This window comes from Phaeodactylum tricornutum, chromosome 22 (assembly GCF_000150955.2).
Source record: "Phaeodactylum tricornutum CCAP 1055/1 chromosome 22, whole genome shotgun sequence".
Lineage (NCBI taxonomy): Eukaryota > Bacillariophyta > Bacillariophyceae > Surirellales > Neidiaceae > Phaeodactylum > Phaeodactylum tricornutum.
Window position 1 is genome coordinate 108,440 of NC_011690.1, and position 22,875 is coordinate 131,314.

Genomic DNA, 22,875 nt, shown 5'->3' on the forward strand with positions numbered 1-22,875 from the left:
TTCCACGTGTTGGTCTGTTTTAGAGTGAACAAATCCAGCGGTAGTGGATCTGGTGATGTGACATAGGTGACATAGGTAGTATGTCACAGCACCTGTATTTAAATCATGTATCACGTATCATCACCTCCTGTATGGAATGTACCGTAAATATGGACCTGCGTATCCACTATGGTGAGATTACCTCAAGAGGAAGACGTACGCTTGGTGAACCGATCAATACACGATTCACACGAATCCGTCAACGAACCCTTTCCATGTTTGCAGGTAGAATAGGGTACGCTACACTAACAGCTAGACTTTGCACCCGTACAATAATTACATCGGCGGCACTGCTGGTGTTATTTGCCCAGCTTAACAGTAAGCTACTTACCTACCTGTAAGGAGGTTACGTTGTGCTGTAAGCCGAAACTCGTTGAATTGCTGTGGTCTCAATCTATCTAGTAGTCATATTTGGAGTGTTACCAATACTTGTAAGAGACACTGGATCTCGTCATTGTGGCCGAGCTGTTTCCATCCGAGCTGAACCCAACAAGATCAAAGCGGCAACAACAGCACTACCGAGGAGCATCAAAAACATAGTGGGGGCCACTTCGATACTGTAGCCTCCAATTGTCACCCACAGAAACCCAAACAGCTCGGCGCCGCTTTCCAAGATTCCTGCCACTACGGCTTCGTCCGCGGGAAAGGTCAAACTACTCCCCAGCTCCAGTCCGACCGTGTTCCAGGCCGCTAGCGAAAATCCGGATCCCACCACACCTACCGTGAAAGCGACTGATATTGGCCACGCGGGTGCCGTCTGTGACATGACCGCAGTCAAGAGGATGATGCAAAAGGCCGCGGTCGTCAAAAATGCCAAGGAAATCAACTGCGGTTGTTGGGTCCAGTCTACCAAACGCCCCGATCCAAAGGAGCCTACCGTACCAGCTGCCTGGTAGGAAAAGCCCAACCATCCGACGGCTTTGCGCGACCAGGACCGCGGGAGTAGTTGTCCCAGAAAGGTTGGTATTGTGTAAAAGACGCCCACAGCCATGCCAAAGGAGATTGTGCAAGCTATCCGATTACGATTGGCAAAAAGACTTCGGACTGAAGCTCCGTAGCTGAGACCAATTGGGGCGCCCTTGTGGTCGTCCGCTTCCGTAGCCTCGACCAACGGTGCCGTGTCGTTGACCACATTGGAGTTCTCCTGGAGCCGGATATTCTTTGTTGCAACGACATTATTACATCTACGGCTTAAGGATGCCGACTTGCTCGGGGGTGTGGGAGGCGCGTCGGCACCCAAAAGAGCCACCAGTAGCAGGGCAAGTACGGCAACTCCCACTTGTAGCCAAAGATATTTTTTCAAGACGACGGTATCAATCGCAACATTACCTTGATGCGTGACAAGCTCGAATGGGATCACAATGGTCGCTCCCAGTCCGAGAGCCGTGCCAAACTGATTGGCGAGCACGCCCAAGGCCGTAGCCGTCGCCCGTTCCGTATCACCAAACCACGTACCGGCAATGGAAGGCGGAGTGGCCAAGGTAAAAGTCTGGGCCACTGCGCATAGCAATGTCGCCCAGTACACGGTCGTGTAATCGTGCATGTAGGCGTACCGCAGATAGGCTCCCGTCGCGTTGCACACGCCGCCAATCAAGAGTCCCCGGTAGAGACCAATGTAGTTGACAACGAGATATAGTGCCACAATCGATCCCAGCACGTATACGTAGAGGTAGATGCCGGAAAGTTGGTCGACCTGGCCTAGGGGTACATCCCACATGTCGGCAACCAACGGTGCAATCGGCGACCAGGTGATCCAGAGCCACGCCGAACTCATACTCAGTACACCAAAGGATGCCAATACACTCCACCGTTGGGTGTACAATACGTACACTAAAGCGTCGTGGTGTGTTGCTTCCCGTGGCTCCCCGTACCGATCTCGCGAGCTGGTGCTGGTACGAGACACATCCGTGGGCGATGATTGTCGGTGAGGCACCAGGAGGAGCGTGGAATCATGCAAGTAAAGTGTCGTAACGTCCGACATGGTGGTATCGGGGTTGCAATCGACCGGAAGGCGGACCGGGAACATTGGAAAGCCGCACCCAATGTGAAGAGACGACGGTGACCGTGTTTATCAAACGAACAATATGTACCGCCACATTCTGTGCCGCCAGGAAGTAAGCATGGGGTCTTTGACCGACGCCCGGTTGCGGACGGTTCGTGATGTGTATCTCTCACGGTCCGTTGTGGATAAGATTCTCACCCCAAGCTTGTTCGAGAATCTTCCCGTTGGTTCCATTCGCAAACGTGTCCCGGTGATATCGGTAGGTCTGTGACTGTGAATGCGAACGGGGGGGGGGGTTGACGCGTGACAGACTGACAGACAGACAGACGGAAACTCACAGTCTGCTTCCAGCGATTGGACTTTCAGTGTCCGTCTGGCTGTCGCTTTGGTCCCACACAGCCAAAAAAGGTGTCGGATGCTTTTCTTGGCGACTTTCGTTGGCACGAACGCACAGTCGAGAGGAATGGCGACGGCATCGATTCCTTTCCCATTTTCGATCGGCCATCCAAGGAAATAAGAGACTCCGTAAAGCACAATGGACCCCTGCTAATAGATAGGCATGGTGACGAAGTGGGTAGTGTCGTAGAAGGGAGGGACTGGATTGGATTGGGAGAACAAGTCTTTGTTGATCGTGTGGAGTGGCAGGCAAGATGGTGAAACCGCCCAAAACGATGCAGCCCGAAGCCGTGGACCTCACGAAAACAGGACGAGCGGCAGGCAAAGCCTTTCAGGAAGACACGTTTCATCTCTACATGGCTCGAAAAATTGATCTGCAACGCCAGCAAATGGGTCTCGTGTTGCCTCCGGCGCCGGATGACGCTCTGGGGACTGTCCAAGCGCCGAGCACACCGCTGCGAGACCGACAGGTACACCGATACATCCCACGCGAGGATTCTGGGTCGCCTCACAAGAGAAATATTTCGGTGCAATTCTCTCCCAGTGTCGTGGATAACGCCAAGCCACCTCGTGTCCAGAAACGCCCCCGCTCGTCGTTGGGCTTGACTTCTGTCCTGAAACGTCTTCAACGTCGACACGGAAAACCACGCAAATCCGGGCGACGAGAGGAATCGCGACGACATCGAACCCCTTCCGCATCCGAACCCACCGTTCCTTTACTATCCCAAACGTGCGGCGACCTTGATGTTTTAGTCGAAACCAACACAACAGAGTCCGGAACGAATTTGTCGAACAGTGCGCAGACCCCCGAGACATGCCGTATACCCGAATCGGGCTCCATCCCCACTTTCCGGACGGACGCGGCCATGGACCCTAATATCTCGCCACCATCCGTGTCGCCGCCAGTGGGACGTAGATCACGACCGGATCTGTTCTTTTACGGAATATGTGTGCTGGTGAATGGATACACAAATCCCGATACGGAGACTTTGCAACGAATCTTGCACCGACACGGAGGCGACTTGGAAAAGTACGAAACCTCACGCATTACCCACGTCATTGCCGAACACCTGTCGACGGCGAAAGCCAACATGTACAAACGACGTAAGCGCAATCCCGTACCGGTCTGCCATCCGTCCTGGATCACCGATTGTGTCCGAGCCCAAAAGCTTTTGCCCTACGCCGAGTATTTGCTGCCCGAAATTCGGGACCAAAACGAAGGAATGTCATCGATTGCGACGCTTTTTCGCCAGAGTCCCGCGGACACGAAACCAGTAACTGTTATGATGGGTCCTGTAGACTTCAATCGCCGAGGATTGCACGAGTCCACTCACACTACTGTCGAGCGTCCGAATTCGTGTGTCGAAACAGTCAAGCCGGACGACTCTTCTAGTAAGACGAATGAATCGACTCTGCAACCAATTCCTATTACCCGACAACAAGACTTATTAGAGTCTACTGCCGTGGCTACAAATACAAGTGAGTCTGTAGATGACAAAGGACCAATGAAGCCCCTTCAGTTACAACAGACAGATGGAAAATATATCAATGGACAAATCCGAACGGTTGGGACGGATCCAGACTTTCTCACCTCCTTTTTCGAAAATTCCCGTCTGAGTTTCATTGGTAGCTACAGACAGCGCGTCATTACGCGTACCAGTCCCGCGAAACAAAGCCGTTCCTTAGACTCCCGACGATTCGTCATGCACGTCGATATGGACTGTTTCTTTGCTTCGGTAGTGCTCCGAAAATTTCCTGAGTACCGAGACAAGCCCGTCGCCATTTCTCACAACGGCCAATCTGACGATTCATCTCGAACCAACGGAGTCCTTCAAGTCTCGAAAGACTCAACATCAGAGTGTGCGACTTGCAACTACGAGGCACGAAAGTATGGCATCAAGAAAGGCATGTACTTGGGACGTGCCAAGATTTTGTGTCCAGAACTCGTCGTCCTACAATACGATTTTGACGGTTACGAGGAAGTTGCGGAGCAAGTCACAGATATTCTGTTTGAGCATGCGTCCAGATTTGACGGAACCGTGGAACAGGTCTCTTGCGACGAATCGTATATCGAGTTGTTTTTATCGGACGATCCCACCGTTACAGCTCAGGAGCAAGCCGCATCGTTGGCCGAGATGATTCGGCAGCAGATTTGGGAAGCTACACAATGCACTGCAACCGTTGGTGTTTCCAAGAACAAGCTTCTGGCCAAGCTTGCTACGGATAAAGTCAAACCAAATAGGTCTCACTTGGTCGAGAGCCACCGAGAACTGCTGCAGGACCTGGAGCTTCGATGTCTACACGGAATAGGTTATAGAACGGATCGAAAGCTGGCCGGAGAGGAATTGGTAACGATTCAGGATGTCTGGAATCTTGGCGATCACGCAGAAAGTGAGCTGTCCCGAATTTTGGGCCCGGGATTGGGAAAGAAAATCTTTGGTTTCTGCAATGGAGAGGACGATCGACCTGTACAAGCAGCTGAGCGAAAAACGATCGGGGCTGAGGTAGGTTGAACATTGCTCTTCATTTATGGAGAATCGATACTCGCTAGTGTGCTCAACCTATCCCTTTTTCGTGTACAAGTGTAACTACGGTGTTCGATTTGATGGACCATATGGAGTCGACTACATGATAGATGGGTTGGCAAAGGAAGTTTCGAAACGGATGGAGAATGTTGGGACGAAAGGAATACGTGTGACCTTAAAAATTAAGCAGAAAAAAGCTGCTGCTCCGCCACCGCCGAAATTTTTGGGTCATGGGAGTTGCCACAACCTATCCAAGAGTATTGATACACGAAATAGTGTGCCGACAAGAGAATGGGCGGAAATTTCACATCTTTGTCAAGCTATGTTTGTTGAGCTTCAGGTAGATTTAGAGGATGTGCGTGGCATGGGAATAGTTTTGAGCAAACTGACACCGGATATGGGAACAGCATTGAAGATGCCTGACTCAAACCAGTGTATGAGGAAATGGTTTCAATCCGTACCCGACACAAATAGGAATTCTTTTTCCACATTCGATGGAGATGACTTAAAAGGGTTAATTGGGAAGCAACAACATTTTTCGGAGGAGCAGGCGAGGGATGACGATCTTGGAATCCCCACGACGAAGGATGGCATTGTAGTACTTTCTTCCACACAAGATTCAGTACAGGTCGTGGACGACACGATTGCCAGCCATTTGAGGAACAGAGATGAGGACTTTGATTGTGATATTGCTATTCCTACTCTCAGTCAAATTCATATGAGTCAAGTTGAGTTGTTGCCGAGTTCTATGAAGAAGCAAATTATGGCTCAGCTAGAACAGAAACGAAACTTAGAATTTGAAGACACTGCATATTTTGATTCCACAAAGGTAGCTCGCTTTCGTCAGACGGATGTAAAAAGACGTGAGTACTCTTCGAATGGATTTAAGCGTCTACCTCCTCTCCAGAGCTCACGTTCGCCTCTTCGGGTTCACTCCCCACAGTTTTCCGGTTAGCTGCGGTCAAGTCTGGGGAAGACTCTCTCGCCGATACTTTAGGGGGTGCTGTCTCCTTGACTCAGTTTGGTACCCTTCCGTTAAAGATGCAGCTACAAATTGCGAACAACGATGGCTGTTCAGTAGGCCTTGTGTCGCCGAGACAAAAGGCCCACAAAGCTGTCCTCCGCGAAGAAGCTCAGGTAGCGGTAGAAAGACAGAAGCGAAGATCATCTGCGATTAGGACGATGCAGGCCGATCAGTCCATGGCGATAGCGAGTAGGCGTGAGACCGTGAAATCCTCGACCGCACCGCAGACAGCATGGAAAGTTTCTAGCCGACAGCTCTTTTTTCGAGAGAACATTATGCCCTTGACCAGGTTCATGGATGTAAACTCGGCAGAAAGTACAGAGGCGGTGAACCAGGTAAAAAACTTTCTTGTCCTTTTTTTAAGTGAGCAGAGTATGTCGAATGTCGTTGTCCTGTTGCGCTCGATCAAGAATCGAAAAGACTCTTGGGGAAGAGATTCGTTTGGTTTAATTTTGCGATACGTACACGAGCATATCAGAGAGACGCACAAGGTTCAGATAGACACAGATTACTTGCGGCTGACATAAACCGCAAAGAGTAGAGGACAAGGTAACGTTCTTAATATTTTGTTTGTACATACCCAGTGACTGTCTAATGAAAGTGGTGGGTTACTCCATACGAGATTCGCCGTCGTCTTCAAGGCCGCGCAGCTGTACACGATCCAATCCTTGGATGTAAGATTCTAACTGGTGATGTTTCCACAAGCTCTTGCTCAAAAGAACATCGTTGAGTTGCCACAAGACGGCCGCCCGTAAGGCTTCCCTTCCGCCCTTCAACTGGGCGCCAACTTCGTGTATGCTACAGGCGTGACTAAGCCGCCTTGGTCGTATCAAATATGCTCGGCCTGGTACCGCCAAACGCGCTTCTTCGCCTTCACTACCGTGGGCGTGGGTTTTCAAGCTATCTTTAGCCAAGGAAATGGTGTCAGTAACCCGGCCGAAACCCAACATGTTGCCACGCTTGAGTACACGGTGGGTGCGTTTGAGCAAACGTGTCAAACTAGCTGGTGATGCTCGGCCCACTACATCGTCTCCATAGAGAATGGACGTTACAAATTCGGCAGGTACATTGGCCGACATTGATGGCGGGGCGCCAAGTGTCACCGCTGAGCATCGTTCCTTACCGAGCCCTTGCAACGGAGCGACATCGGTGGAGTTCGAAGCCGGATCCAGATCAACGTCGGTTTGGTTTAGCTCTGGTTGCCGTTTCTTTCTCCTCTTCTTGCTGTTTCTGGCTCCGGGCATAGGCAAGCTACCATCCAGAATTGCGGCAGCCAAAGCTGCAACACCTCCGGCCAAAGACCGCCCCACAATATGCACGGCCGAAGCACGGTAGGTTCGCAAAAAGGGCTCAAGTTCCCGCAGCACTATCCCAGCAGTAGAGAAGAGGGTGGGCTGCACGGACGCCGCTTCCTTTGTCGCCAATCCTTTGTACAGGTGTACATGGTGCAGCGGTTGCGATATGACATCAAGTATTTGCGATAGGTCTTGTGCAGCGCTGTCACCAAGGACAATCAACAAGCGGCCTCGCGCTTGCAACTCTTTGGTTCCTGGAGCATCACGTGCTTCTACAGCCAAGTCTTCAATCCCTCCGTGCTGCACACCCGCTCCACCTTGGTAGAATTCTTCATACAAAAGAAGTATTCGGATGTTCAGACCAGTCGAATCCACTATTCGAGTCGTATTGAGTAGCACTTGCCGGTTCGCAAGCGCGCCGTTGTCGGTAGAGCAGTTATTTGTATCAACGGAGGATTCAAATGCCACTAACTCACAAAGTTCACATGCCCCCAGACCATCCGCCGTCGCCCCCGCCCGTGATGCACTCCGCCGGGCTCTCCCCGCAACCTCTACATCCACTCCATGTGCTTCTCCGTGCACGCGTTGATACGTTTCGTGCGCGGCCCCATCCAAACCTTTGAACGTTTGGGAAGTTGCCGACAGTGTCTGGAAGGCCTTGACGATATCTCTGATTTCGGGAACCGGCTTGCCGTCCGAAGAAGGCAATTTTAATTGCAAGGCTTGTGCGAGAGATTCATATGTCCGCCATTCAACAGAATTAGCTTTAGCTGCCGTCGACCTTTTCGTTGCCCCTCCCCGCCACGCGGCAATCGGAGATGGCGGTGTCAAAATTTCGGGATTGGTGGCTTCAACAAATCCTGCAAATGGCTTCAGTAAAGCGATGCATGCCCAACAGAACAGGCGAAGAAGGTGCATGATATGACAGTTTGAAGAGCTTTTATGGAATACTCTTGCTGCAGAAGTGCCTTACATTAGCTGCTTCACTGTCAAAGTCGGGTTTTCGCAATTTTACGGTTTCAAAGTCAGAGTTACTGTCAGTGAGATACCTACAAACCTACCCCTACTACGGCTGACCTACCCCTACGACAACTTCTTGTTCATGAAAAAAGTGCGGGACAGACGGACGGACGATCCAAAACCGACACAGAAGGAACGCTTTTGACAAGCCATTCTTTGATTCGAAGAATCAAAAGACGATTGAGATACTCCTTACACTTAGTGGCTGGTCTACTACCATTGATACATTTACTCGGCCCAGTCCAAGCGGATAGGGCGGCCTAGCAGAGTTTTGCCGTTCAGAGTAGCTGCTTTTTCGCAGGCTTCCGTGTTCCAAAACTCGACGTAACCACTGTAAAAAACCAAAAGCAGGCAAACGTGAGCTTGTGATGGCACACATCGTACAATCGCGTATGTTAATGTAGGTGTAGTCCAAAAATCAATCACCCGACGTACCATCCTTTGAAGTCGCCCGAATCTTTGTGATGTAGCCAGCGCACGGCTTTGACCTCCGATTCGACATTGCCAAAGAATTTCGTAATTGCATCATCATCAATTTCGTACGAGCAGTTCCCGGCGAACAATTTAGTACAGGTTTCGGGTTTTTCACTCATGGCCTTGATACCTGACCCACCCGCTTGTCCCGTACTGCCACCTGAAATCACCTTTTTGACTGGAGGCCAAATGTCGCCTGGTCGAGAAGGGGCAAAATTGACTTTTAGGGGACGTCCCATGAGTTGCGACCCCGCCATTGCAACAGCCTTTGCCGCCGATATTGACGTTTCCATTTCAATAAATGCGGATCCATAAAATTTGCCCGTTTCCTTGTCAGTAATCCACTTAATGTGTGTCACGTGAGCTGGCAGAAATGCTTCCAAAGATGCTTCATCGACAGCGAATGGCAAATTTCCAAGAAACAGGCGAGTCACCCCGGAAGGATTCCCTTGGCAGGGCTTATTCTTTTCTTCGGGAGAAGCTTCTTCCTGTTCTGAGGGTTGACCTGGTTGGGTTTCGTCGCTTTTGTCGTTGTTGTTATCGCTGTGCTTTTGCTTTTTCGTGCATTCTGCTAAAGTCTCTCCTTTGGATTTGCGCTTCTTCCCGCTCGATTTTTTCAATTTGACAAGTCCTTCGGCATCAATTTTCAGTTCCCCATCGTCTTCCAGGGCCTTGACAACACGCTTGAACTCCTTCTTGGCTACCTTATCATCCTCGTCCATCTGCAGCGAGAGCAGGACCAGTTTACGAAGTTTTTTTACCTTGACGCTTTCTTTTTTGCCGATGCCCGACAAGGCAGAAAGAACCCCGCTTTTCCACTTCGTATCATCTTCCGTATCTACGGCTGTCATGTTGTGTTCAGTGGATTGATGTATTGACCAAAGTTACTGTCTTTCTAAAATGCAGGATGGGATTTGATGTTGATGCAACTCTCACTTCATGGGCCGTTGTCATGTATTGTTGGATGGCTCTCCGGACGTGCTTGGGTCACGAGATAGACACAGCTTGTCGTGACTCAAAATATGTCACTTGTGACAATGATTAGAATCTGTCGACATTCTGGGTGCTATTGGTACACGAGAAGTAAAATATTGAGAGTACTGTCACCTACTGAGTATATAGGCGAAGAAAAAAACGACGAAGACTCAAGGTAAAAGACGAGACGTGATGGGAAATGCACGGATACATTTCTATACAAAATAAAGCCTACCGAAACCATGGCAGCTGAGACGAGCCCATAGAGAGTTTGCTCGACCCTGTGGGGATCGACGATTCATAGCAATCTCTGCCATGTACGACAGTATTAATGGCGGAATCTCTGCGACGACGACTACAATTGATCGTGTTTTTCAACACCAATCCCATCCATTTGATTTATATCTGTTCCGCCGTTACTTTCAGCTTCCTTTATGGAAAGTTTCTTGCCTTTGGTATTCGAGTCGGCCGAAATCAAGACGACAAGACGAAAAAATCAGCTTTTGCAGTTTCACTCGGCCGTTGCACTTTTCGGTAGCCAGTCATACATAAGAGAAACATGTGAGGTGCGAACATGTATGCCCGTCACTTGTTGGTGCAAAAAGAGACCGCTCAACTAGTCAGGTCTTTGTTGTGCTCAATTGCAGGGATTGTCTTTGCACCACTTGTACCCGAAATGGAAGATGGCATAGCGATATCGGATCTATAGATTTGGAGTTTCACTGTCGACCATTGCCAATTTATCCGTAACGACCCCCTTGTGTTTGCTTCTTGGGCTGTTGTATGATGTCGACGACATACAAATAATCACTGGCCTGGACAGTATTATCATTGCCCTTCCGTCTGTATTGGGCTGACCAAAACTTTGAGTGATTTGAGCATTCTCGTAGTCAGCGCGTTTTTCTGTGTCGCTGGTGGTGCCTTTGTCATGTCGCAGTATTTGACCACTCGACACTACAGCAAATCTATAATGGTCACGGCAAATGCCTTGGCCATAGGTTGGGGGAATGTTGGGGCTGGAAAAAGGGAGCTTGTGATCCGTATAGCGTGGCTTTGGTGACTCGGAATGGGCAATGGACTTTCCCAATTGCTCCAGCCTTCTATACGGTACGGACCAGTCTTGCGGCTACGGCATTGCAATGACGCATCGAAGGGGAAAAGACAACGAAGTAAAAGTATATGGCTTGCCTGGGATTTTGACGCTTTTTTCAACGAGTAGGCGAGGCGCCACCATTGGTTATTTGAAGCTGCTATCTGTTCAAAATGCGTGCTGGTTCAGAATTTACTTCCGGATATTTTTAGTCCATCCAAAGAGTGTGCGGTAGCCATTGCAGCAGTTTTGAACTAACAGTAAGTGACGTGTTTTTAGGGGTTTGACCGTGAGGGGCTTTTTCAGTGAGGGAGCCAGCTAGAAATGGAGTATGCTAGAACTTTAAGTGCTACTCATGATCATACAAAGGAGTATTGCCATTGAAATATATTGGGACTGTTGTTCGTTTATGCTTACACAGGAAGTCTGTCTGTGCCATACACTCGTCTGGGTGGATATATACTAAAACCAATTTACTTCTATTTCCTGCTTCAAGCACGAGGAGGGACTACCTTTTTACCATCGCTCTATGCGTTGGTCCTCCTCATACAAGGAGGCCGCGATTGATGGTCTTTCTCAGAAATGCATCCAATTAGTTTGCATACTGCTGCCATCTTGGATCACAAAACGGCGAATGCATGACACGGAAAGACTTCCAGTATAAGCATAAACGAGTAATGGCTATTCATTAAAGGCTTGGTGAAACTCAGTTTGGTACAAATATTCTTCAATGTTCAGATCTCGATTCTTGGTCCCGTGTGGCATCATCCAGGACGCAGCTTCGGCGGCATCGTAAAAGTCGGCGAGTGCGGAGGCGTCCGCGGAGGACCGTACCAAAACAATTTTCTTGCGCAAATCTCGCGGCAGAAAGGGTTTCAGCATACCGTGCCACAACACGTGCGCCAAAATCGGCGGGGCGTCAACCACGAAAACTTTGTGTACGGTGGTGGCGTAGTGGTTGCGGAAAATACGCAAAAATTCACGGGCCAAATGCATCGGAGGTAGACAACCTGGGGAGAGCTGCGAAAAATGCACCACGGCATTAATTTCGCCAGGGTGACGGCTACATGCCAGGGCCCGCTCCAGTGTGTAAATGTGTTTCTTGACGGTCCACACGCCGTCATAGACACACGTCTCTTCAGTGGGCTTGAAGATGTAAGTTGCTCGACCTTGTCGGTCGTACCCGCACACGTACAAATCTCGGGATTGCAGATGTTGATCGAGTGTTTGTTGACAAGTACAGGAAAGCTGTGTACTGGAGCATTGAGTGCTTGGACGAAACAGGTGACGCAAGTGATCAACGTTGTACGTTCGGCGGAATTGGATTGTATTTTGGAGTATTTGTAGCGCTTTCCTTTGTCCCGAAGCGGAGAATAGCGAGATCTGCCGTGCGGCTTGATGTGCCAAGCATGACGCGTAGAGTCGACGATGGCGAGCTCGCACGGGACAATCCAGAAGCGTAAGCGGAGTTATTGTAGTAACGGGAAAGGCTACATCGTAGGCGTAGCTAGCTCGGGCCGCGGACTCCAATTCGTCAGGGCTCAGTTGATCGAGTAGTGCGTTGATCTGCTGGTCGACTTCACCACATTGGCACGCTGCTTCGCCTCTATCGTTTTCCAACACCATAACGGGAACCTCCGAGGCAATTTGTGTGGTTACCGTTGTCTTTTGTCTCCAGGGCGGTGCTTTGGGAGGAGAACCAGAGCGACGGCCGATGTGGGTGGCGGAGGTCGCAAAGACGTGCGGCGCAGCGTCGACTGTGTGCGTGGAAGCGGCGACGAATAGCAGCACCGAAGAGCACAAGAGGGGCTCTACCGATCCAAGGATTCCCAGGTGTACCACCAAAGACAGCAAGGAAAGAATAGTGAGGAGTATCCTGACGGCATTTGTTGGTAGTAGAGAATGCTTGTTGGCTACAGCGCAAGCCACAATCTTCACGTTGCTCATTGGCAGAAACCGCATCGAGCACAGTAGTTCCCGTTACAGAAAGGAAACAATTTTGCGAGGGGGGAATCACCGCACAGACAATTCGAGACAGATCCGATGGAATGCGGTGCGTTGGGGACTACATGCTGTGGATAAATAAGGTCAGGAAGGATAGAAAGATACCCCCGGGGAGTCCGATCGGTGGCGCTGCTGCTCATAGGTTTCTGCTCTGGAGTGGGTCGAGATCGGATTTTCTCGACGACATTTTGGTCCAGCCTTTATTTAACTGAAAGGCCCTAGTTTCCGAGTCGATTCACGGCCGTGTGACTTTTCAGTTCCAGCAAGACTTTCCTTCACAGTCAGTCAGTCAGTCCACCAGTCAAACCATCGTAACAGCTTACTCACTGCAGTACTGGAAGTGTAATTGATTCGAACTATGGATAGGTCTACGAAATTTCGGAATTTTCGGCAAATGCGGTTTTCTTATTGCAGTTTATTCCGTCCGGTACTGATAGGCTGTTTCGGAATCAGTTTCGTTAAATAATTTGTCCATACCAAAATCATATATGGCTAATTGGCTTAATGGGGCGGGGGCAAGAATCTCAACCCCGGACTGGATTTTGTTGCCCCTCGCGGGATGGATCTTGTGCTCGCGACACGGTACCCATTTCGTACACGGAACGCTGGTCCAAAACAAAGACTGCCGCACGGAAGCAAGGTCTACCTACTACTACTAACGGTATCGAATTCGCACAAACACGATCGTCGAACGTCGGAGAATCCCGACCCGCATCCATTATTGCAGGCCTTACTGTCAGTGTGCGGGAATTGCGGAAACCCCCAACAAGAGAGAGTCCCACGCCCACCACCAAGCTCAATTGTCGCCTCTGCGACACGACCCTTCCGCAATAGATTAGATTCCGTACACGGTTTCGTATTATGAAAGACATTTTTCATTTGCGCAAGCACAAAGAGGATGCGGACGATCTTAGCAGCCCGAAAGAATCCGCAGGCGGCTCGACGAACAGCAGTCCCAATCGTTCACCCAATAAAATGACCAACGTATTGACCGGAGTCACCAAGGTTGTCGGCAGTACGGTGACCAAGGCCAAGCAAGGAGTCGTCCCGGCATTGGGCGGGTTCAACAACGCCGGACCGAATACCGCCGTCGTCAAAGTTTCGGAACAGTGGGATATTCGCATGCCACCCGTCAAGAAACACATGATGGGAGGGCATATGGTACCCACTATGCGCAGTACGGTCGCCTTTTGGTCGCAGAAACATCGTCGCGTCTCGATGGAGATTCGAGGACCGCCGGACGATGCCGAAGGTAACGTTAAGCCCAGCGCGGCGGGGTTAAAGCGCAAGAATCTGGAAGATAACGAGTTTGTCGTGGTGCGAATATTGAAAGAAAGCAAAGGACAAGGGGATCACGACTCTGACGACGACGATGACCAGTCCGTTGTCCCATCAGGGGCCGCGGACGAAGGAAATATGGTGGTGGATCACAGTGGCAAACACTGGAAAACACACGGAACGTACCGTCTCGAAGATATTGATATTCTCAAATCGCACGGCAAGACGGTAGAAATGCGTCTCGGATCGGGCAACGAAATGGTGATTCGCGACGTCAAGTTTGAAGGCGAAAAGGAGGCCAACGCCTTTGTCAAAAATTTGGAACACTTAGGGACGTTGGAAAAAACTCGCGCCCGCCAACAGGTGGAGCTCTACAAGTCCAGTAGGACCGCCAGTGACTCAGCCAGGAAGGGTATGTCGCGGGCTTTGGGACCCGACGGTAGCGACGGTGACGAAAAGATTAACATTCTCGTCGAAATCGTCTCGGCGATGGACTTGCCTGTGGCCGATCTCCTTTCTACCGACGCCTATGTGATTGTGCGCATGGGAGGAAGTGAAGTACATCGCACGTCGGTTATTTCCAAGAACCTCAATCCGATTTGGACGCTTTCGACGGGATCACTCTTCTTGATACAAAAGACACCGGAAGAGTTTTTTGGTGCCACGTCTGGGATGAGCTTTCTCTTGAAGGATTATGACGCGTTTGGTGCTAATGATGTGTTGGGTCGTGTTAGCGTCTCGCTGGATGAAGTGCTCAAGGCGACCGGAGAGCGAACGGAGTACGATATCGCCCCCGATAAGCCCGGCAAGTCGGCAGCTGGCGAAACAGCTGGCAAATTGTACTTGCGAATCAAGCCAGCAACCCAAGATGATATTGAGGTAAGGGTCTAATAGCGGTAGTTGTTGATCGCGTCAATTCTGAGCAGTCTCATATTGTTCTCACGTTCGGTCTACTCTGTCTCTCTCCATAAGTTTATGAAGGTTCTTCCCGCAAACGCCAAGAAAGGTGGAGTCTACATCGATGAGACCTATCTTCCTCCCCGTCCTCCAAATTCTAAGATTCTCAAACGTATGACGAAGCGTGGAGAGAATCGCGAACATTTGGTACGTTGAGTAATTTTTTGACATTGGACGCACTTTGACAAAGTAGAGCATCCTCATTCCTTCACCCCTTTTTGCATGCAGCACCGCGTGAAACCGTTCCCCGATCCAGACCGCCCAGAAGATCAAACAAAGTGGTTGACCGAAGAACAAATAGAGAAGGAAGCCATGAAGCCCTCGACCAAATGGGTAGAGGCTGGATCAGGCAGTTTGGGCAAGGTTTATTTTGAGATTCTCAAATGTGATAAATTGCCAAACATGGATGCGACGACGCTGAACATACGTGACAAGACTGATGCGTTTGCGTGTAAGTCTCAACTTTATTCGATGAACTGGTGCCGAAATGCTCGACTAATTTCCTCGCTTGGCCGCCTTCTTTCCTACAGGTATCGCATTTGAAGATTGTAAGTTCCAGAATCGAGATTGTTTTTTGTTGTCCATCGTCTGACTCTTTTGATCTTTTTTTTCCCAAGGCCTCATTAATACGGATGTTATCGGTGACAGTCTGTCGCCCCGCTGGCCACACTGGTCGAGACGGGCCTTTGCATTCAATATTGATCACCCTTCGTCGGACATGTTTGTTAGTGTCCTGGACTACGATCCGCCAATGGGTGTCGGACAGGTTGCCTCTCGAGCCACATCGACAGTACATGACCCAATTGCCCGCTGTTTGCTTAATGTGTCCAAGCTTTCGCCAAATACGGTTTACACGATGGATGTACGTGTGTGTTTTAGAAAGAATGTTTCTTGCTTCTCATTCCTCACTTGTGCCGCGTGTTTCGTAGTTTCCGCTCTTTTACGGAGAGCTTGCCGAGCATCGTAAGAAGCAACGAGGAACCATGACAGTGCGAATGCGTATTGAATGGAACGATATTCGCGGTGCCATGATCAAGGGCATCAAGCCTTCTATCACTAACTATGTATCTTGCTCTAAGATGATTGACTACCAAGTAGCCCATTACACAACCGAGGGGGTGGTGCGTTGAATACATTTCTCTGCTTCAACATTTTAGCGATGATCAATCTCACTTAATCTATCGTTTTTGGTGTTTTCGTCCAGCATGATTACAATAAGTGAGTTGTCAAAGGGTATCCTATGAGTTTGAACGAATTTCGGTTTTGTCTTACGACCATATATTTTGTTTTCAGGTGGAGCATGACGACGTTTACGAAGCATATTGAAGAGTTACAAAGCTATGAGAAAGTCCTGCCTTACCTGCAAGAGGCGGGTATGACGGTATGTTGATGATTGGTACAAGCATGAATTCCGCAGTTATCGAGAAGGATCTAAACCTTGGCTGCACACATTTTCCAGTTATTGCTCTGGCGCGGTCATCATCCAGTTGTCGTCGCGGGCAAGACCTTCAATCTGCCTTTGCATTCAATCACAGCTTTTGCATGGGCCATTCTTATTTCGTGGAATTTTAATTTGTTCCCGTCTTTTCTTGTTTTTTCGATTGGTTGGGCGATGGTTGCGTCTTCCGAGTATCAGCGTAAAACACCATCGCCGTGGCATCGTTGCCGCAGCTTTTTTGTCTTGTTCAACATGTTGGCCACGAGCAAGACGCAGCCTTTTGTTATCAAACCCAACCAGAATATAGAGGCCGTGAAAGCCTTCAACGAAGCCGCAGCCGAACGAGAAAAGCGTCATCTCAAGCAAAAGGAATTAGAGTTGAAGCACGACGAAGAATTGCGGAAGGAGCTCGGAGAAGAAATTAACGACGCTGAAGCCGGCGACGTGGATATAGCTACACAAAGCAAGAACCCACTCTCAGCACTGACGTCGTTGAATCCTCTAAAAGGTGTCTTGTATCCAATTCAGTTGCAATTGGGTCAAGGGGTTGTAGCGCTTCGTATCGCCAAGAGCATTTTTCTGTGGGAGGAATCTTACTATGCCTTTTGGATTACTATAGCGTGTTTTGCTGGATCTCTTGTGATTTGTTGGGTTCCATGGGGCTGGGTTCTGCGTTGGATCTTTAGAATTGCAGTGCTTGTCATCTCCGGGCCGTGGATGATGATTGTTGATCAATATTACTTTCGGGAAGACCCCAATCTCACGGAGAAGGAAAGGGAGAACGCAGTGAAGGCTCGTCTCCAGTCCCGCTACACGGCCGTCTTACAGGCGGCGACAAACTATCAGATTCGGAAAGAACGGGCAATCAAACTGAAAGATATGAAACGCTACATGTTCGGAAAATATCTTTTGCGTGTTCCACGTTTCATGGAAGACGAGTTCACCGATATTCCGCTACCTACTTCGTACGCGGAAGCCTACGATCCAGACAATGCCACTCCAGTGACTATCGCGGAGCGCAAGTTTGGACAAAACCTGTCGGGTGACATGATTCCCGTTCGCGAGGTTCAGGCGGCCGAAGCGAAACAAGGGAGTGATGGTTTGTCGGAAAGCAAGAAGCGAGGGTTTTTACGGGCGCGTATGACGGATGCCGGTAAAATCAAGAACCAGGCCGAAAGAATTCCCCTGTTGGGCAAGGCGTTTGGAAGGAAGTCAAAGGAATACGATTCTACCAAGTAGGTATTAGTTCTATCCTTTTCAGTTAGTGCACCTTACCTTAGTCTATGCACCATGGTTACCTTGAAATCGTTTGGAAATATTTGAAGTGTCTGTTTTTCTGTTATAAGCATTTTACTCAGGACCTGTCGTTATCGACATTTCGAACAATAGTACGTACGTCGTATTTAAGTCGTTCGCTTAGTGTAAAGCTTTGCGCTGCGAGGCCGTGTTCAGTTCCCGTCAATACCTTTCATGATTTTTGCGAGCTCACAGTCTTAGCTTTTCATTGATTTTTGCTTTGCCCGACCTCCCGAGATCGCCAAGCCACTGTTTGTTTGTCTACAAAGAATCCCTACAATCAAGAGACATTTTTCCTTCTGTGCGGCGAGATTGCGAGAAATTATGGATTACTACCCCGAGGATTTGTTGGTGGGCGTTTTTCCGTTGGTTTTTGCCGTAAATTCGATTTTAGGAGAAGAAACGTTTACGAAGGAAGATTCCAAGTCTTCGTCATCCCATCGAAGTTTGTTTGAAAAATTTCTTGACGCCATCGCCGCATCTTTAATCCATGATGGAGCCGAAGAGGGCGATCGAAAACGAACAGTCTCTCTCTTTCGTTCGGAGGATGAATCAAGCGATGACGATGACACTTCCGACGGTCACTATAGACGCAAAGGCGGAGGCGCCCTGTCGACAGGAATTTATTCCGGCTTTGGTCGCCGCAATTTTGATCCATCGCGACTAAACAACGTGGCTTCCAAAACGGCGTACGCCAAAGCGCTACAGCACGGCGAAGGGTTCTTTGAACGGGCGCGCATAGAGTCGGTCAGCACAAAACACGGATTTCCTCCTTCAAAGGACCCTGAAGGCCACAGCAATTTGGCGCAGTCATTGCCGGCCGCACTTTCCACAAAAGACAACGCAAAGCTTAAGTCTCTGTTTGAGAAGCATCCTTTGGACGGAATTCTACCTTCGGGTTGGTTGGAAAAACATGTTCATGCGTTACCCAGTGTGATACTAGTTGTTTGTACCGTTTCCTCGTCCCAAACCCAGCAAGATCGGGCTGACAAGCATTTGTACAACACAGTCGAACACTTGTACTACAGCTTAGTACCCAAGCGTCAGTGTACTATCCACGTGATTGGGCTTTTGCAAGACAACGTGACAATCGCTCAGGGAGATGGCTGGTGCCGAGCCGTGAACAACGAAATGTTAGGAAATGAGACCGGTTCGCGGTCCCACAAGCGTGTCGGTATTCCGCCTCTGGAAGTTTCCATTCTACGCACTGTTGCTGATTTGGAAAGTAACGACACGGGATTGCCGACGAGTGATGCCTTGCGAGCTTTGCACCGACGCATTCGCAGCTCCAGTCTACAGTACTATCTGAGTCAAGCACGACGGACCAAAGAAAAGCTCGCATTATTGAAGCAGCTAAGCCAGCGAGGGAGCGGGCCGCCTGAGCCGTTGCTTCCCCTACTTATTCGATATTGTTTTAAGATTGCCATATTCTACGAATTCCAATGGAAGCACGAAAAGTCTCTGAAGTTCATGTCAGATGCCTATCTCTACGTCACAACATTCTACCAGTACTTGCAATTAAGGCGTCGGAACATTGCCTGCATCCCTAAAACGTCGGAAAAGTTATCGTCGCAAGACGCCATCAACTTGACTGCAGACAACACAGACATTATCGGGAGTGGCTCCAAGGATGATCAAGGTTCTGATAGTTTATGTGAATGGTGGTACACACCATTACTATCCCCGACCGATGATATGGCACACCAATGTCGGGCCGTGGCTGAATGGTTGCACTTGAAGCTGCTTTTGGCCGGCTTTGTTTCAGGCACAACGGAAGGTCTACTGGCATCGTCACAGCAGTGGCGTCAGCATGTCCGCATCTTCGCAACTAGACGGCGTCCTTTCCCTGTCAACGAGACTGCCGTATGGTACGATTGGGTATATATTCTTCAACAGCGTGTCGTCCTGGGTCAACTTTTGGAGCGACACCCACCAAAAGTATCTGAATTAGCCAATGGAGAGCTTCAGTTGCAATTCTCGATTTGGAAGTGCAGAGAGTCTGCTGTCGAAGCATTGTTGGGTTTGGCTAATGCACTGGATTATACAACGCCAACGGAGGACATGCCATTGTTGGATCCCATGCGAGCACGGTACGTAGGCCAACTGGACCCGGAAACAATGCAAGCTAGACTCCGAGAGTTGATGAGCGTGGATCATCGCGCAAAAGCCCTTGACCTCGTGCTTCAAGCCATAAGTTCGTTCGAACAAGAGCTGGAAGAAGAGAAGCGTGGATTTTTTGCCGAGGATGTATTCAGTGAAGGTTCTTCGAGTCGCACTGGTGCCCGACTTTACTATTTGGCCGGAGGGATACTGCTTGCCAAAGGTCGACACCAAGAAGCTGTTGGCCAGCTGCAAAAGGCTTCCAAGTTATCCCGTGGCTGGCGTGAGCTAGAGCTGGCCATCCGTCGCATGCTGATTGAGTGCTACGAAAGACATTTACCGTCTGCATCCGAAGCAAAGGAAAGCAGCCAAACATTAGGGTCAATGATTTTGGATTCATATTTCAATGCGGAAATGTCATCCACTGACCTTCGCTGCGCACTAAATCATTTTGCGTCAATAAATGGCGGCAATGTGCTTAGGTGGTACCACGATACAATTGAAGAAGACAATCCAAGCTTACCCTTTTGCTTCCAGATAACCTTTCCAAATACCATTTTCGCAACTGCTGGAGACACCGTTGACGCGTCAATCCTCATCAAGTCGAATCTAGATTATGCTGTACACATCAACTCAGTAACGCTAGTGAGTCTAGCTGGAGACTTACCTATAGCCAAGCTTGATCTTCTGGGAGCGACAAACGCGAGCGAAGGCGACCAAGGGAAAGGAATAATTGTTCAGCGAAATTCGGAAATTACAATTTCGACAAGTGTAAAGCTGCCCAAGGATGTGTCGGCAATCGCGACTGACGACAGTGGAAACGGAGGGGAGACTCAAGGTAAAGCTGGTAAAGGTTCATTTGCTAAAAGCGCCAGACCTCGAACATCCGGCATCACTTCAGCAGGCGGTGCTCGACTTGTGTCCGAAGATCAACTTGTGCAAGGAAACAGTGTCTCGCAGGGATGGAATATGCGCTTTTTGGGAGGCAAGCCCTTGCGTTGCGATGGACTTAAAATGACATTCTACCCAGTCCAGGTAGAGAAGGCTATTGGAGGGGAAGCCGTGACCTTTATTGAGCTGTGGATCGAGAAGAAGGAATCTCGAACAGCTGCAAATATAAAGCGAACTCCATTTGAGGAAGAAAATTACATTGCATCAGCTTGGTCTAGACCTTGGGGTCTTCCGCTTTCCCGAGGACCACGCTCAATTCGAGTTCTCGATCCAACACCTCAACTAGTGATACGCAATTTAACAGATCCGGTCACAAAAGGCACAGCTTTAGAAGGAACCGTAAACAGAACAGTGCTTCAACTGCAGGCTGGTCCTAGTGAGATGTGCACAAACATTGAGATCAAGGTCTCATGTTTTAGCGTTTTAGTTACTCCAAACGGCGCAACCAAGCGTCTGGTTTCCGTAATCAAGTCGGAAGAAGAAGTGGACGGATCCATTAATATGAATAATCCAGCTTTCCGGACTCCTACATTACTTCGACGCTGTCCTCATGACGCAGAGCCTTCCATAGCGGAACGTGGATACAAAACTCCTCCAGGATGGAGATCTCTTGAAGCAACAGAGAGATACAAGCTACCTTCTCTTCGAGGTGGAGAGGCAACACTTTTTAATGTTGATATGTACCGCCCTGCTCCTTTTGTCAAAAACAGTTCTGCAATCCAGGCAAATGATGTACTCGATGGATCTACAATTGATTATAGTATTTGTAAGACGGACTTTTATGTTACTGTCACCTATCAGCAAGAGAGACCTGCGGCTCACAGAAAGAAAGGAGGCCGTAGAACAGGCCGCCAAAAACCACAAATGTCAAGAAGTGTCTCGGCAGCAACTGAAGAAGCCAATCCGGTGGAGTGCGCTGTCACGGTTGACAATGTTTCTAACTCAGTGTCTACTGATCTTGTATCACTGGAATACAGTAGCTCTGTCATATGGACACAACCGCTCATCGCAAAATTCGCGTTGGGAACGAAGAAACAAAATCAATCAGGCAGTAGGCACCCCTCCAACTCTCTTTTGGTGGAGATGTCTCAAAGGAAAGATAATGATTCCGAATTTTCCCTTATTGATGGGGAACACTTTGTCACGAAGTGTTCATTGACAATAAACGACTCCATTGAAAGCCTACGAGCGGAACTTGTTGAAATTCGCTTTGAGGTAAGCCCATTACAAAGTAATGTTGCCCCCTGTTTTCTTATATAAGTTTTCTAACCTTTGTAAAACAGGACAACCAGGCTGACGAAGAGCCACTCAGACTGAAGTTACTGAATGGACTTCTCAGAGAAAACAGCAACGTGTTATACAAACCGACAACAGGGGATCCTCTCCGCAAGCTTGGAGCCGATTCCACTTTCTTGATTTCATATGCCATGGTGGCTCAGCTGAAGGAAGGATTTGAGAAAGGAGGGGTGTCGGCAAAGCTTGGCTCTCTCCTGGTGGATTGGATACCGTCGGCTCTGATACTTGATAATGCCTTCGAAAACAAATTCGTGGGCACATCGGGTTCACTTGTGCACGGACCACTTGCCATGGGTGCACCTCTCACCATACGTTTCCCCGGGCCACCTTGCTATATTGAAGGGCCTCCATTTGAGACCAGACTCCAAGATATTGATCCAGCACCGCAAGTCTCGATTCCTTTTAGAGTTGCATACGAGATCTGTAATTTGACTGGCCAGCATCAAACCCTTACTATCAGCATGGATCAAAGAGGTGAAGATGGAGAAGATGATGCGCTTAGTTTGAGTGGACTTATTGTTTCGGGCCTTCTTCACAGCGAGCTCTACCTTGCACCAATGGAAAAGTCCACGTTCGCTTATACCGCTCTTCCAGTAAGAGCAGGTATGACGCGTCTACCGAGTCTTTGGGTATCCTCTTTCCGGCATAACGCATGGGTCGTAAGGGAAGACGCAGGAAGTCAAAGACCGTTGTGTGTCCTTCCGTAAAAGGCAAG

The 22,875-nt window shown here is 49.2% G+C and overlaps 6 protein-coding genes across 6 annotated transcripts; 2 read left to right on the forward strand and 4 right to left on the reverse strand.

Annotated features, from left to right (window-relative positions):
• Nucleotides 1–490: 490 nt before the first annotated feature.
• On the reverse strand, nucleotides 491–2,181 carry PHATRDRAFT_49384 (predicted protein; the record flags this gene model as incomplete). The annotated part of the gene is made up of 1 exon (XM_002184149.1): nucleotides 491–2,181. The coding sequence occupies exon 1, from the start codon at nucleotides 2,063–2,065 to the stop codon at nucleotides 491–493; it is 1,575 nt and encodes a 524-aa protein (XP_002184185.1). The 5' UTR covers nucleotides 2,066–2,181.
• Nucleotides 2,182–2,691: 510 nt separating this feature from the next.
• PHATRDRAFT_49385 (predicted protein) lies at nucleotides 2,692–6,316 on the forward strand (the record flags this gene model as incomplete). Its single annotated transcript, XM_002184027.1, has 5 exons — nucleotides 2,692–3,829; nucleotides 3,929–4,941; nucleotides 4,973–5,825; nucleotides 5,870–6,225; nucleotides 6,299–6,316. The coding sequence occupies 5 exons, from the start codon at nucleotides 2,692–2,694 to the stop codon at nucleotides 6,314–6,316; spliced, it is 3,378 nt and encodes a 1,125-aa protein (XP_002184063.1).
• A 278-nt stretch (nucleotides 6,317–6,594) lies between these two features.
• PHATRDRAFT_49386 (predicted protein) lies at nucleotides 6,595–8,224 on the reverse strand (the record flags this gene model as incomplete). Its single annotated transcript, XM_002184150.1, has 1 exon — nucleotides 6,595–8,224. Exon 1 carries the CDS (start codon nucleotides 8,197–8,199, stop codon nucleotides 6,595–6,597), a length of 1,605 nt encoding a protein of 534 aa, XP_002184186.1. The 5' UTR covers nucleotides 8,200–8,224.
• Nucleotides 8,225–8,529: 305 nt separating this feature from the next.
• Nucleotides 8,530–9,647, reverse strand: PHATRDRAFT_49387 (predicted protein; the record flags this gene model as incomplete). Its single annotated transcript, XM_002184151.1, has 2 exons — nucleotides 8,737–9,647; nucleotides 8,530–8,632 (listed from the first exon to the last, which is right to left on the reverse strand). Exons 1-2 carry the CDS (start codon nucleotides 9,624–9,626, stop codon nucleotides 8,530–8,532), a joined length of 993 nt encoding a protein of 330 aa, XP_002184187.1. The 5' UTR covers nucleotides 9,627–9,647.
• A 1,874-nt stretch (nucleotides 9,648–11,521) lies between these two features.
• PHATRDRAFT_49388 (predicted protein) lies at nucleotides 11,522–12,929 on the reverse strand (the record flags this gene model as incomplete). Its single annotated transcript, XM_002184152.1, has 1 exon — nucleotides 11,522–12,929. Exon 1 carries the CDS (start codon nucleotides 12,800–12,802, stop codon nucleotides 11,522–11,524), a length of 1,281 nt encoding a protein of 426 aa, XP_002184188.1. The 5' UTR covers nucleotides 12,803–12,929.
• Nucleotides 12,930–13,348: 419 nt separating this feature from the next.
• On the forward strand, nucleotides 13,349–22,867 carry PHATRDRAFT_49389 (predicted protein; the record flags this gene model as incomplete). Its single annotated transcript, XM_002184028.1, has 12 exons — nucleotides 13,349–13,579; nucleotides 13,679–15,001; nucleotides 15,095–15,226; nucleotides 15,308–15,530; nucleotides 15,610–15,627; nucleotides 15,697–15,941; nucleotides 16,009–16,200; nucleotides 16,284–16,297; nucleotides 16,373–16,460; nucleotides 16,539–17,752; nucleotides 18,101–22,079; nucleotides 22,148–22,867. The coding sequence occupies 12 exons, from the start codon at nucleotides 13,349–13,351 to the stop codon at nucleotides 22,865–22,867; spliced, it is 8,379 nt and encodes a 2,792-aa protein (XP_002184064.1).
• Nucleotides 22,868–22,875: the final 8 nt, after the last annotated feature.